This window comes from Zonotrichia albicollis, chromosome 4 (genome assembly GCF_047830755.1).
Source record: "Zonotrichia albicollis isolate bZonAlb1 chromosome 4, bZonAlb1.hap1, whole genome shotgun sequence".
NCBI lineage: Eukaryota > Metazoa > Chordata > Aves > Passeriformes > Passerellidae > Zonotrichia > Zonotrichia albicollis.
This window is the reverse complement of record NC_133822.1, coordinates 2,108,069-2,122,720: the sequence shown is the minus strand read 5'-3', so window position 1 is coordinate 2,122,720 and position 14,652 is coordinate 2,108,069. Positions and strand designations below refer to the sequence as shown.

Here is a 14,652-nt window from a genome sequence, read left to right as displayed (position 1 = left end):
CATCATTAAGGCTGCAAAAACCCTCTGAGATCCCTAAATCCAACTGTCCCCAGCAGCAGGATCTTCCCAATTCCATCCCAACTCTTCCCTCAGAGACATCCTCAATGCCATCCTAAAGTCTGGGGGAATGTGGGAGATCGTTTTCTCTTCTGTTTTGCACCCACAAAGGTTGCAGGGGATGTTTGGTCCTGGACAGTCACAGGTTGGAATGTTCTCCCTCTGGTTTATGAGATGCTCTCAGCCCCTGGGCAGGAGCTCCTGGAAATCCCTCTCTTGGCATCATTAAGGCTGGAAAAACCCTCTGAGATCCCTGAATCCAACTGTCCCCAGCACTCAGAGTTGGTGCCCTCATGCACCAGAACCTTCCCAATTCCATCCCAACTCTTCCCTCATGGGCATCCTCAATGCCATCCTAAAGTCTGGGGGAATGTGGGAGATCATTTTCCTTCTGTTTTGCACCCTCAAAGGTTGCAGGGGATGTTTGGTCCTGGACAGTCACAGGTTGGGATGTTCTCCCTCTGGTTTTTGAGATGCCCTCAGCCCCTGGGCAGAAGCTCCTGGAAATCCCTGTCAGGGAATCATTAAGGCTGGAAAAACCCTCTGAGATCCCTGAATCCAACCATCCCCACCTCAGTGTTGGTGCCCTCATGCCCCAGGATCTTCCCAATTCCATCCCAACTCTTCCCTCATGGACATGGGCATCCTCAGTGCCATCCTAAAGTTTGGGGGAATGTGGGAGATCATTTTCCTCCTGTTTTCCCCCCACATTTCACAAGGTTGGTGCCTGGAGATGTTTGGTCCTGGATAGTCACAGGTTGGGAAGTTCTCCCTCTGGTTCATGAGATGCCCTCAGCCCCTGGGCAGGAGCTCCTGGAAATCCCTCTGAGGGAATCATTAAGGCTGGAAAAACCCTCTGAGATCCCTGAATCCAACCGTCCCCACCTCAGAGTTGGTGCCCTCATGCACCAGGATCTTCCCAATTCCATCCCAACTCTTCCCTCGTGGACATGGACATCCTCAGTGCCATCCTAAAGTTTGGGGGGAATCGTTTTCCCTCCTGTTTTGCACCCACATTTCACAAGGTTGGTGCTTGGGGATGTTTGGTCCTGGACAGTCACAGGTTGGAATGTTCTCCCTCTGGTTTATGAGATGCCCTCAGCCCCTGGGCAGGAGCTCCTGGAAATCCCTGTCAGGGAATCATTAAGGCTGGAAAAACCCTCTGAGATCCCCAAATCCAACCATCCCCACCTCAGTGTTGGTGCCCTCATGCACCAGGATCTTCCCAATTCCATCCCAACTCTTCCCTCGTGGACATGGGCATCCTCAGTGCCATCCTAAAGTTTTGGGGGAATCGTTTTCCCTCCTGTTTTGCACCCACATTTCACAAGGTTGGTGCTTGGGGATGTTTTCATCCTGGATAGTCACAGGTTGGGATGTTCTCCCTCTGGTTTATGAGATGCCCTCAGCCCCTGGGCAGGAGCTCCTGGAAATCCCTCTCTGGGAGTTCTTAAGGCTGGAAAAACCCTCTGAGATCGCTGAATCCAACCATCCCCACCTCAGTGTTGGTGCCCTCATGCACCAGGATCTTCCCAGTTCCATCCCAACTCTTCCCTCATGGACATCCTCAACGCCATCCTAAAGTTTGGGGGAATGTGGGAGATCTTTTCCCTCCTGTTTTGCACCCACACTTCACAAAGTTGTTTGGTCCCAAAAAAAAAAAGGGACAGATTGGAATGTTCTCCCTCTGGTTTATGAGATGCCCTCAGCCCCTGGGCAGGAGCTCCTGGAAATCCCTCTCAGGGAATCATTAAGGCTGGAAAAACCCTCTGAGATCCCTAAATCCAACTGTCCCCAGCAGCAGAACCTTCCCAATTCCATCACAACTCTTCCCACATGGACATGGACATCCTCAGTGCCATCCTAAAGTTTTGGGGGAATCGTTTTCCCTCCTGTTTTGCACCCACACTTCACAAGGTTGGTGCTTGGAGATGTTTGGTCCTGGATAGTCACAGGTTGGGATGTTCTCCCTCTGCTTTATGAGATGCCCTCAGCCCCTGGGCAGGAGCTCCTGGAAATCCCTCTCAGGGAATCATTAAGGCTGGAAAAACCCTCTGAGATCCCTGAATCCAACTGTCCCCAGCAGCAGGATCTTCCCAATTCCATCCTAACTCTTCCCTCGTGGACATTCCCTCAGTGCCATCCTAAAGTTTGGGGGAATGTGGGAGATCATTTCCCTCCTGTTTTCCCCCCACACTTCACAAGGTTGGTGCTTGGAGATGTTTGGTCCTGGATAGTCACAGGTTGGGAAGTACTAGCTCTGGTTTATGAGATGCCCTCAGCCCCTGGGCAGGAGCTCCTGGAAATCCCTCTCTTGGCATCATTAAGGCTGCAAAAACCCTCTGAGATCCCTGAATCCAATCATCCCCAGCCATGTCCCCAAGTGCCACATGCACGTGGCTTCGAAATCTCTCCGGGGATGTGACTCCACCACTGCCCTGGGCAGCTCTTCCAGTGCCTGGCCACATTTTCCATCAAGATATTTTTTCCAAAATCCAACCTGAACCTCTCCTGGCGCAGCTTGAGGCCATTCCCTCGTGTCCTGCCCCTCATTCCGTGGGAGTAGAGCCCAGTCCCACCCACCCACCTCCCTTCAGGTGTTCCCTTCACCCAGGTGAGCTGAAGGAACATCCATGGAGAGCCAGAAAAGTGAATGCTCTGAAATTCTATTTCTTTTCCTCCTTGCAGTGAAGCTCCTGCCTGTGGAGAACCTCGTGCTGCAGAACGAGACCACGGACACGCTCCAGGCCCGGTGGAGCCCTGTCAGGGGAGCAACGGGATACAGGCTCACCTGGACATCAGCAGGTATGGATGGGGTGGGATTCAGGCTCACCTGGACATCAGCAGGTATGGATGGGGTGGGATTCAGGCTCACCTGGACATCAGCAGGGATGGACAGGGTGGGATTCAGGCTCACCTGGACATCACCTGGACAGGATGGGATTCAGGCTCACCTGGACATCAGCAGGGATGGCTGGGGTGGGATTCAGGCTCACCTGGACATCAGCAGGTATGGATGGGATGGGATTCAGGCTCACCTGGACATCAGCAGGGATGGCTGGGGTGGGATTCAGGCTCACCTGGACATCAGCAGGGACAGGGTGGGATTCAGGCTCACCTGGACATCAGCAGGATGGATGGAATGGGATTCAGGCTCACCTGGACATCAGCAGGGACAGGGTGGGATTCAGGCTCACCTGGACATCAGCAGGGACAGGAATGGGATTCAGGCTCACCTGGACATCAGCAGGTATGGACAAGGTGGGATTCAGGCTCACCTGGACATCACCTGGACAGGGTGGGATTCAGGCTCACCTGGACATCAGCAGAGATGGACAGGGTGGGATTCAGGCTCACCTGGACATCAGCAGGGATGGATGGGATGGGATTCAGGCTCACCTGGACATCAGCAGGGATGGACGGGGTGGGATTCAGGCTCACTTGGACATCAGCAGGGACAGGGTGGGATTCAGGCTCACCTGGACATCACCTGGACAGAGTGGGATTCAGGCTCACCTGGACATCAGCAGGGACAGGAATGGAATTCAGGCTCACCTGGACACCAGCAGGGATGGATGGGATGGGATTCAGGCTCACCTGGACATCTGCAGGGATGGACAGGGTGGGATTCAGGCTCACCTGGACATCACCTGGACAGGGCTGGGGGTGTGGAGGGCACACAGGGCATGGAAAAGGTGGGATCTGTGAAATTCCCAAAGTGTTGGATGCACTTTGGATTGGATTGGATTCCATCTTTGTCCAGAGGGAATTGGGATTTCATTTTTTTCTCTGCCATGGATGCCAAAATTTCCTGCTGTGGCTCTGCATGAAGCAGGCTGGTGGATATCCAGCCTTGTTACCTGGAATTATTATTCCTTGAGGAGCCTTGGAATAGCTGACAGAGCTGGGAAAACCCTCCCTGCAGTTTTTGGGGTCACCCCTTTTTTGGGGGACAGCTGAGTGTTTGATTTTTGGGGGGACAGCCTGTAAGTGCCTGTGCGTGTGGCTTTTCTCTCTGCAGCACTAAAACCAGGCTGAATGCCTCAGAATCCTCATTTTTAGGTAAATTTGGAAGTTTGGAGACAGATCCACCTTTGCAGCTGGAGCTTCTCTCCTGCCTTGAATCCAAAGATATTTTCCATGGGATAGTGGGAGCAGGAGTGAGAAATTCCAGCTTGATGGCAGATTTTGGCCTCGGGAGATGGATGTTGAGATGGATGTTTCTGGGGCTCAGGGATGTCAGGACACCCAGGCTTTGAACAAAAACCACATTTTCTTCCCCATCAGCTCCCCTGGTTATGGTGGAAGGAGACATCTCCACCAGGAAAGGTGGGAGAACAGCTCCAAAGCTCACCAGGAGGGAAAAACCTTCACAGGGAAGACATAAAAGAGCTTTTAGGGCTTTGTAATGAACCCCAAATCTCAGCAGTTTGCTCAGTCTGGGACTGGGGACACTGAGGGGACAGTGGCATGACCTCATCACCTCCACCCCGAATTTCCAGCTGCTTTTGCACCTGGTGCCTGCTCACCCCAATTCCAGGGGTGGAAAAATCCTAAGGGCAGCCCCCCCTGGATGCTGGGTCCTCTTCCCAAATCCCATCCAATCCCAGGATTAAGGATGTGGTGATGGGATCCGGACCCAGCTGCACGGGAGGGGTTTGGTTTTCCTCATTTTACATTTAAAACCGGGATTAGATGAGCACAAACTCTGGGTCCGCTTCCCAAACCTCACCCTGTGCCAGGATTGGGGATGTGGTGATGGGATCCCGTCCCAAGCACAGAAGGGATTTGTTTTTCCTCGTTTTACATTTAAAACCGGGATTAGATGAGCACAAACTCTGGGTCCGCTTCCCAAACCTCACCCTATGCCAGGATTGGGGATGTGGTGATGGAATCCAGGCCCTGCTGCACGGGAGGGGTTTGGTTTTCCTCGTTTTACATTTAAAACTGGGATTAGATGAGCACAAACTCTGGGTCTGCTTCCCAAACCCCATCCCATTTTGGGATTAGGGATGTGGTGATGGGATCCAGACCCTGCTGCACGGGAGGGGTTTGGTTTTACTCGTTTTGCATTTAAAACCGGGATTAGATGAGCACAAACTCTGGGTCCTCTTCCTAAATCCCATCCCGGGATTAGGGATGTGGTGATGGGATCCGAACCCAGCTGCACAGGAGGGGTTTGGTTTTCCTCGTTTTACATTTAAAACCGGGATTAGATGAGCACAAACTGGAGGTGGGGGATGTGGAGAGCAGGTGGGAAAAGGGGGATGGGGCTCCTGGTGCTGCTGGAACGGAAAATGGGGACGTGGCACCATCCAGCGACCAAAGTGGAAAAGGCATTTTCCCTCTTGTAGAGCTTTTCCTCCACATCCTGCGCCTCCCTGCTCTGGGAATCGGGGTGGATCCGCAGGAATTCGGGTTTAACTCTTCTCCTGCTGGGCACGTTTAGCTAAACTGGGTCTAGCCCCAACAAGGACACTAAAACTGGGCTGTGGGGCATCGCTGGCTTCAGCTCCTGCAGGGGAGGCAGGAGGGCTCCAGCACGGAGTCACCAGGGCTGGGCAGGATTCCCTTTTATGGGGTCACTCCCAGACCTCAAAATGCCCGGTTTGGGGTTTTCCTGATTTTTTGCAAATCCTGAGTTGCCTCAGTGATCCCCGAGCTCTTCTCGGGTGGATGTGGATTATTCGCACCGGCACCCACCCGGGGCGGTCCCGATGGGGTGGGCTGGGCCAGGGGACAGAGACAGGGGCTGGGCCAGGGACTGGGACAGGGGACACCGGTGGGGACAGGGGACATGGGCTGAGCCAGGGGACAGGGGATTGAGCTGGGGGACAGAGACAGGGGCTGGGCCAGGGGACAGGGGATTGAGATGGGGGACAGAGACAGGGGCTGGGCCAGGGGCTGGGACAGGGGACACCGGTGGGGACAGGGGCTGGGACAGGGGACAGGGGATTGAGCTGGGGGACAGAGACAGGGGCTGGGACAGGGATTGGGACAGGGGACATGGGCTGGGACAGGGGATTGAGCTGGGGGACAGAGAAAGGGGCTGGGACAGGGGCTGGGACAGGGGCTGGGACAGGGGACATGGGCTGAGCCGGGGCACAGGACCTGGGCCAGGGGACAGAGACAGGGGCTGGGCCAGGGGCTGGGACAGGGGACACAGGTGGGGACAGGGGCTGGGACAGGGGACATGGGCTGAGCCAGGGCACAGGAGCTGGGGCGGGGGCTGAGCCAGAGGATCGGGTATTGAAGTGGAGGGAGAGGACTCACTTTTGTTGGTTCAGCATCAACTCTGTTTATTGACTCAATCGGTCACTTTTTATAACTGTGTTAATTAAGTTCATGCACATTGCAAAACTCGAGTTCACAATAGGTCAGAGATAACACACTAACTTTTCTTTTTGTTTCTAATACTAAGATTTGTGTTCTCAAAACTTACTTTTACTTTTTCAAAACAGCTAAAGATAGAATATCTACTTGTTATGAGAAAGCTGCTTGAGAACTCTGGTATGCAAGGTTCTCAAGGCTTTCATGTTTGTCACTTTTACTTGTAATTAAAAACAACTTGAGAACTTCTACTGTTTACAGAAACCGGCTGTGAGAATTTGCTCTTCACAGCTGCCTTCTAAGCCATTTCTGAAAAAATCTCCAACAATAGGGGACAATGTCTGAGCCTGGGGACAGGGCATGATGCAGGGGACAGGGACTGGGAAAGGGGACAGTGTCTGAGCCAGGGGACAGGGGATGATCCAGGGGAAAGGGACTGGGCAAGGGGACAGTGTCTGAGCCTGGGGACAGGGGATGATCCAGGGGACGGGGACTGGGCAAGGGGACAGTGTCTGAGCCAGGGGACACGGTGACACCATTCCCTTCACAGAGGGCAGCATCCAGGACGTGACCCTCGGCAGCTCCTACAGCTACTACATGATCCAGGGGCTGCAGGCGGGCATGGAGCACACGGTGACCATCAACCCCATCTTCGGGGACATCGAGGGACCGGTGGTGACCGGCAAAGCCACCACGGGTGAGTGTCCTGCAGCAGGGGTGGCACTCAGCCCATGCAGATGTGGGGGGTGCTGGCACAGAGCTGGTGTCACTGCTGTCACTTCTCTGTGCCGTTGGATTTGGGGAGCTCTTTGGAGCTGTTGGGACCTCGATGGAGCTGGGCAACTCTTCTCTCCTGCAGTGGCTTCCAGCACTGTCCAGATGCTGAAAGTGAGCGAGATTTCCATCAGCAGCCTCCTGGTGTCCTGGGATTCAGTCATGGGAGCCACCGGGTACCGGCTGGCCTGGGGCCCGACACCAGGTGAGATCCATCTCTGCTCTCCTGGAATGGGAGAGCCTCAGGAGGGCTGGGAGTGGGGCAGGTGCAGCTCATGAGCTGCCCCAGGCAGCCTCTCCCACAATTCCAGAGCGTGAACTGAAGCCAGGGATTATTCCTGGCCCTGAGGTGATGTTGTTACAGAACACGACACAGCAGAAATCACCACGACCCCATCAGAAGGGTGTAAGAGTGTGACAGTGTTCACAGGGGATTTCAGATTGGGGAAGAGATGAGGATCTGACTCCAGGTTTCAGAAGGCTGATTTATTATTTTATGATATATATTACATTGAAACTATACTAAAAGAATAGAAGAAAAGGTTTCATCAGAAGAAACTAAGAATGGAATAGCAAAGAATGATAACAGAGGTTTGTGGCTCAGCTCTCTGTCCGAGCCAGCTGTGCTGTGATTGGCCATTAATTACAAACATCCAACCTGAGCCAATCCCAGATGCCCCTGTTGCATCCCACAGCAGCAGATAATCAATGTTTACATTTTGTTCCTGTGGCCTCCCAGCTTCTCAGGAGGAAAAACCCTAAGGAAAGGATTTTTCATTAAATATGTCTGCGACACAAGAGAGATTTATTATAGCAACACGTTGCTTTTGTACTTTTTCAAGATATTTACATTCACTCAACAGACACATTCACTGCCCATTGGTTACAGGAAGGACACAAAGTCCTCAGTGGGTGATCAAGGAGTTTGTATCTCTTACCTTTCTCTCCTTCATCACATCTCCATGGTGACAACCTTGGTGTCTTCCTCAGGAGAGATAAGGGGCTTTCCTTATCATCAGGAGGCCTTTGCTGGCTCACAGGAACAGCACAGAATGTCTTTCCTGCAAGGTACCAACCTGGCCCCAGCCCCACACAGAGTGAGTCCCCAGGAAGGAGACAGGGAGCATTCCCAGGTTCCTGTGCTCCCTGGATGTGAGATGGTTTGGATTCCGTCCCTCTCAACTGGTTTGGATCACTTAGGTGTTAAAACTCCAAAATAAATAACCACAGGAAAGCTCTCCCTTGCCCTGGTGGACACATGGAATCCCAGCAGCACTGAGGCTGGAAAACACCTCCAGGTCCAAGCTGTGCCCAATCCCCACCTTGTGATGGAAGTGCCACCTCCAGGTGTTCCTTGGACACCTCCAGGGATGGGCGCTCCAAACCACCCTGGGCAGCCCCTGCCAATGCCTGACCAGGCTTTCCATGAGGGAAATTCCTCCTGATTAGTCCTGGAGCAGGTGTCCTCCATGAGGAAATTCCTGCTGAACTGTCCTGGAGCAGGTGTCCTCCATGAGGAAATTCCTCCTGAATTGTCCTGGAGCAGGTGTCCTCCATGAGGAAATTCCTGCTGAATTGTCCTGGAGCAGGTGTCCTCCATGAGGAAATTCCTCCACAATTTTCCTGGAGCAGGTGTCCTCCATGAGGAAATTCTTCCTCAATTGTTCTGGAGCAGATGTCCTCCATGAGGAAATAACTGTCCTGGAGCAGGTGTCCTCCATGAGGAAATTCCTGCTGAATTGTCCTGGAGCTTGAGTCCTCCATGAGGAAATAATTATCCTGGTGTCTGCAGACACCTGCAGCAGGTGTCTTCCATGAGGAAATTCCTGCTGAATTGTTCCGGAGCAGGTGTCCTCCATGAGGAATTTCCTCCTGAATTATCCTGGAGCATGTGTCCTCCATGAGGAAATAATTATCCTGGAGCAGGTGTCCTCCATGAGGAAATTCCTGCTGAATTGTCCTGGAGCAGTTTTCCTCCATGAGGAAATAATTGTTCTGGAGTAGGTGTTCTCCATGAGGAAATAATTTTCCTGGAGCTGGTGTCCTCCATGAGGAAATTCCTCCTGAATTATCCTGGAGCAGGTGTCCTCCATGAGGAAATTCCTGCTGAATTGTTCCGGAGCAGGTGTCCTCCATAAGGAATTTCCTCCTGAATTATCCTGGAATTTGTGTCCTCCATGAGGAAATAATTATCCTGGGGCAGGTGTCCTCCGTGAGGACATTCCTGTTGAGTTGTCCTGGAGCATTTGTCCTCCATGAGGAAATAATTATCCTGGAGCAGGTATTCTCCATGAGGACATTCCTGCTGAATTGTCCTGGAGACAGAGTCCTCCATGAGGAAATAATTGTTCTGGAGTAGGTGTTCTCCATGAGGAAATAATTTTCCTGGAGCAGGTGTCCTCCATGAGGAAATTCCTCCACAATTGTCCTGGAGCTGGTGTCCTCCATGAGGAAATTCCTCCACAATTTTCCTGGAGCAGATGTCCTCCATGAGGAAATTCCTCCTGAATTATCCTGGAATTTGTGTCTTCCATGAGGAAATAATTATCCTGGGGCAGGTGTCCTCCATGAGGACATTCCTGCTGAGTTGTCCTGGAGCAGGTGTCCTCCAGCAGCGGGAACACGGTGTGTTTCCCAGGCTGCCACAGAGCTGCTCTCCAGCCTCGTTCTCCTCTGTTTTCCCTTCCCAAGAGTTCTTTGGCAAGGACCGTCCCCGGCACCTGTCCCTGGGCCGGTCGGTGACGTCCCAGCAGCTCCGTGGGCTGGCCCCTGACACCGAGTACGTCATCTCCCTGTCCGTGCTCTTCGGCCCTGGCGAGGGCCCCGGCGTCACCACCTCGGCCAGGACAGGTGAGTGCAGGGGCAGGACAGAGGAGCTACCACAGGACGGAACCTCTGAGTATCTGGTGCGACCTCGTGTGTCCCTGACTGGGGCGCTGTCCCTGTGCCCCAGGCTTGCAAAAAGCTTTGGATTTGTAAGGTCCCAGATTGGTTGGGGTTGGAAGAGTTGGAAGGGTTGGAAAAGTTGGAAGGTTTGGAAGGTTTGGAAGGTGAGTTGGAAAGTTTAGAAGGGTTGGAAGAGTTGGAAAGTTTAGAAGGGTTGGAAGAGTTGGAAAGTTTGGAAGGGTTGGAAGAGTTTGGAAGGTTTGGAAGGGTTGGAAAAGTTGGAAAGGTTGAAAGGTTTGGAAGGTGAGTTGGAAAGTTTAGGATTGGAAGAGCTGGAAGAGTTTGGAAAGGTTGGAAAAGTTGGAAAGGTTGAAAGGTTTGGAAGGTGAGTTGGAAAGTTTAGAAGGGTTGGAAGAGTTTGGAAGGTTTGGAATGTTTGGAAGGTTTGGAATGTTTGAAAGGGTTGGAAAAGTTGGAAAGGTTGAAAGGTTTGGAAGGTGAGTTGGAAAGTTTAGAAGGGTTGGAAGAGTTTGGAAGGTTTGGAATGTTTGGAAGGGTTGGAAAAGTTGGAAAGGTTGAAAGGTTTGGAAGGTGAGTTGGAAAGTTTAGAAGGGTTGGAAGAGTTGGAAAATTTGGAAGGTTTGGAAAGTTTGGAAGGTTTGGAATGTTTGGAAGGGTTGGAAAAGTTGGAAAGGTTGAAAGGTTTGGAAGGTGAGTTGGAAAGTTTAGAAGGGTTGGAAGAGTTTGGAAGGTTTGGAAGAGTTTGGAAGGTTTGGAATGTTTGGAAGGGTTGGAAAAGTTGGAAAGGTTGAAAGGTTTGGAAGGTGAGTTGGAAAGTTTAGAAGGGTTGGAAGAGTTTGGAAGGTTTGGAAAGTTTGGAAGGGTTGGAAAAGTGGGAAGGGTTGGAAGGGTTGCAAAATTTGGAAAAGTTGGAAAGTTTAGAAGGGTTGGAAGAGTGGGAAGGGTTGGAGAAGTTGGAAAGTTTGGAAGAGTTGAAAGGTTTGGAAGGGCTGGGAGAGTTTGGATGAGTTGGAAGGTTTGGAAGGGTTGGAAAGGTTTGGAAGGGTTGGAAGGGTTTGGAAGGGTTGGAAAGGTTTGGAAGGGTTGGAAAGGTTTGGAAGGGTTGGAAGGGTTTGGAAGGGTTGGAAAGGTTTGGAAGGTTTGGAAAGGTTTGGAAGGGTTGGAATGTTTGGAAGGTTTGGAAAGTTTAGAAGGGTTGGAAGAGTTGGAAAGTTTGGAAGGGTTGGAAAGTTTGGAAGGTTTGGAAAAGTTGGAAGGGTTGGAAAAGTTGGAAAGGTTGAAAGGTTTGGAAGGTGAGTTGGAAAGTTTAGAAGGATTGGAAGAGCTGGAAGAGTTTGGAAGGGTTGGAAAGTTTGGAAGGGTTGGAAAAGTTGGAAAGGTTGAAAGGTTTGGAAGGTGAGTTGGAAAGTTTAGAAGGATTGGAAGAGCTGGAAGACTTTGGAAGGGTTGGAAAAAGTTGGAAAGGTTGGAAAAGTTGGAAAGGTTGAAAGGTTTGGAAGGTGAGTTGGAAAGTTTAGAAGGGTTGGAAGAGTTTGGAAGGTTTGGAAAGTTTGGAAGGGTTGGAAAAGTGGGAAGGGTTGGAAGGGTTGCAAAGTTTGGAAAAGTTGGAAAGTTTAGAAGGGTTGGAAGAGTGGGAAGGGTTGGAGAAGTTGGAAAGTTTGGAAGAGTTGAAAGGTTTGGAAGGGTTGGGAGAGTTTGGACGAGTTGGAAGGTTTGGAAGCGTTGGAACATTTGGAAGGGTTGGAAAGGTTTGGAAGGTTTGGAAAGTTTAGAAGGGTTGGAAGAGTGGGAAGGTTTGGAAGAGTTGGAAAGTTTGGACAGGTTGGAAAAGTTGGAAGGTTTGGAATAGTTGGAAGGGTTGAAAATTTTGGAAGGATCGAAAGGTTTGGAAGGGTTGGAAGCCCATCTTTTTCCAACACTTTCCACTATCCCAGCTCACTCCAAGCCCCATCCAACCTGGCCTTGGACACTTCCAGGGATGGAGCAGCCACAACTTCTCTGGGAAACCTGTGCCAGGGCCTGCCCACCCTCACAGGCAGGAATTCCTTCCCAAAATCCCACCTCCACCTGCTCTCCTTCAGTTCAAAGCCGCTCTCCCTTATCCAAAGTCCCTTCCCAGCGCTGAAGTGCCCAATCTGCTCTCACTGAGCTTCCAAATATCCCAAAATTCACACCAATATTGAGTCCTCAAAATTATTAAAATCCATCTGCAAAAAATCTGAAAAACAGGAAATCTGGGTAAAACCTGCTGTAGGAAACCATAGGAAGATGAGGAGAGTGGAACATCCTAGTGCAGTCCTTTTTCCTTGGTCATAAGGGCTGGCTCCTGCTTTAAAGAATTCCATAATTCCAAAGGAATCCTTCTGGGAGATCAGATTCCCTGGACCAGAGGCAGCAGGTGCAAATCCTTTGTGTCAAACAGGGAAAGTTGATGGACAAACCTTGTCCCTGTCCCTCAAACTTCTGGGATGCTGCCCTGGGAGCCCAGGAGAGGGAGCACTGCTGATCCAAAAGCAGAGGTGGGATTCTTGGAAAAGGTTCCAAAGTGGCAGAGGGTGACTGGAAACCCTGGAATACCACAGGGAGGAAGTGATCTGACCCTTGTGGGGAAGAGAACTGGGAATATTCCAGAGCCAGGAGAGCTCGGGGTGGGTGTTTCACCTGGGGAATTGGGATGTGGATCTGATTCCATGGATCCCTGAACTGCCTGGCCTTTCCTTGGTCCCACTGGATCTGGGCAGAACGTGCTCCTTGATGACCTCAGGGAGTGGTGTCTCTCCAGGTGAGGATGAGGAGACACCAAGGATAAGCAAAGACACCATTTTTAATCCTTCTATACCATTTTGACTCATTAACATATCAATGATGAGCCTTTGGGCAGGAATCAGGATACTCCTGATGTTGTCCTCATCACTCTGGCCTGTCCTGGTTTTGCTCCCACTGGATCTAAGGCAGAACGTGCTCCTTCAGGACCTCAGGGAGTGGTGTCTCTCCAGGTGAGGATGAGGAGACACCAAGGATAAGCAAAGACACCATTTTTAATTCTTTGATATAATTTTGACTCATTAATGATGAGGCTTTGGGCAGGAATCAGAACATTCCTGATGTTGTCCTCATCACTCTGGCCTGTCCTGGCCTTGCTCCCACTGGATCTGGGCAGAACGTGCTCCTTGATGACCTCAAGGAGTACAAAGTGCTGTTTCTCCAGGTGAGGATGAGGAGACACCAAGGATAAGCAAAGACACCATTTTTAATCCTTCTATACCATTTTGACTCATTACCATATCAATGATGCGGCTTTGGGCAGGAATCGGGACATTCCTGATGTTGTCCCCATCACTCTGGCCTCTCCCGGCCTTGCTCCCACTGGATTTGGGCAGAACGTGCTCCTTGATGACCTCAAGGAGTAAAAAGTGCTGTTTCTCCAGGTGAGGATGAGGAGACACGAAGGATAAGCAAAGACACCATTTTCAACCCTTCTATACCATTTTGACTCATTTATGTGTCAATGATGAGCCTTTGGGCAGGAATCAGGATACTCCTGATGTTGTCCTCATCACTCTGGCCTCTCCCGGCCTTGCTCCCACTGGATCTAAGGTAGAACGTGCTCCTTCAGGACCTCAGGGAGTGGTGTTTCTCCAGGTGAGGATGAGGAGACATGAAGGGTAAACAAAAACACCATTTTTAATTCTTTGATATAATTTTGGCTCATTAAAGATGAGCCTTTGGGCAGGAATCAGGACACTCCTGATGTTGTCCCCATCATCCTGGCCTCTCCCGGCCTTGCTCCCACTGGATCTAAGGCAGAACGTGCTCCTTCAGGACCTCAGGGAGTGGTGTCTCTCCAGGTGAGGATGAGGAGACACCAAGGATAAGCAAAGAGGCCATTTTTAACTCTTTGATATAATTTTGACTCATTAATGATGAGGCTTTGGGCAGGAATCAGGATACTCCTGATGTTGTTTCCATCACTCTGGCCTGTCCTGGTTTTGCTCCCACTGGATTTGGGCAGAACGTGCTCCTTGATGGCCTCAAGGAGTGGTGTCTCTCCAGGTGAGGATGAGGAGACATGAAGGGTAAACAAAACCACCATTTTTAATTCTTTGATATAATTTTGGCTCATTAATGATGAGCCCTTGGGCAGGAATCAGGATACTCCTGATGTTGTCCTCATCACTCTGGCCTGTCCTGGCCTTGCTCCCACTGGATCTGGGCAGAACATGCTCCTTGATGGCCTCAAGGAGTGGTGTCTCTCCAGGTGAGGATGAGGAGACACCAAGGATAAGCAAAGATGCCATTTTTAACCCTTTGATACCATTTTTATTCATTAACATATCAATGATGAGCCCTTGGGCAGGAATCAGGACATTCCTGATGTTGTCCTCATCACTCTGGCCTGTCCTGGCCTTGCTCCCACTGGATCTGGGCAGAACGTGCTCCTTGAGGACCTCAAGGAGTGGTGTCTCTCCAGGTGAGGATGAGGAGACACCAAGGACAAACAAAGACACCATTTTCAACCCTTCTATACCATTTTTACTCATTAATGTGTCAATGATGAGCCTTTGGGCAGGAATCAGGATACTC

The 14,652-nt window shown here is 51.0% G+C and overlaps 1 protein-coding gene across 1 annotated transcript in view; it reads left to right on the top strand.

The window, feature by feature from the left end:
• The window catches only part of LOC102072566 (uncharacterized), a 188,983-nt gene that overhangs the window by 28,322 nt on the left and 146,009 nt on the right, over positions 1–14,652 (top strand). Inside the window, exons 11-14 of the mRNA XM_074540384.1 lie at positions 2,746–2,862; positions 6,938–7,084; positions 7,247–7,366; positions 9,853–10,011. Of these exons, the coding sequence (XP_074396485.1) occupies positions 2,746–2,862; positions 6,938–7,084; positions 7,247–7,366; positions 9,853–10,011 (543 nt within the window). The remainder of the gene's footprint in view (positions 1–2,745; positions 2,863–6,937; positions 7,085–7,246; positions 7,367–9,852; positions 10,012–14,652) is intronic.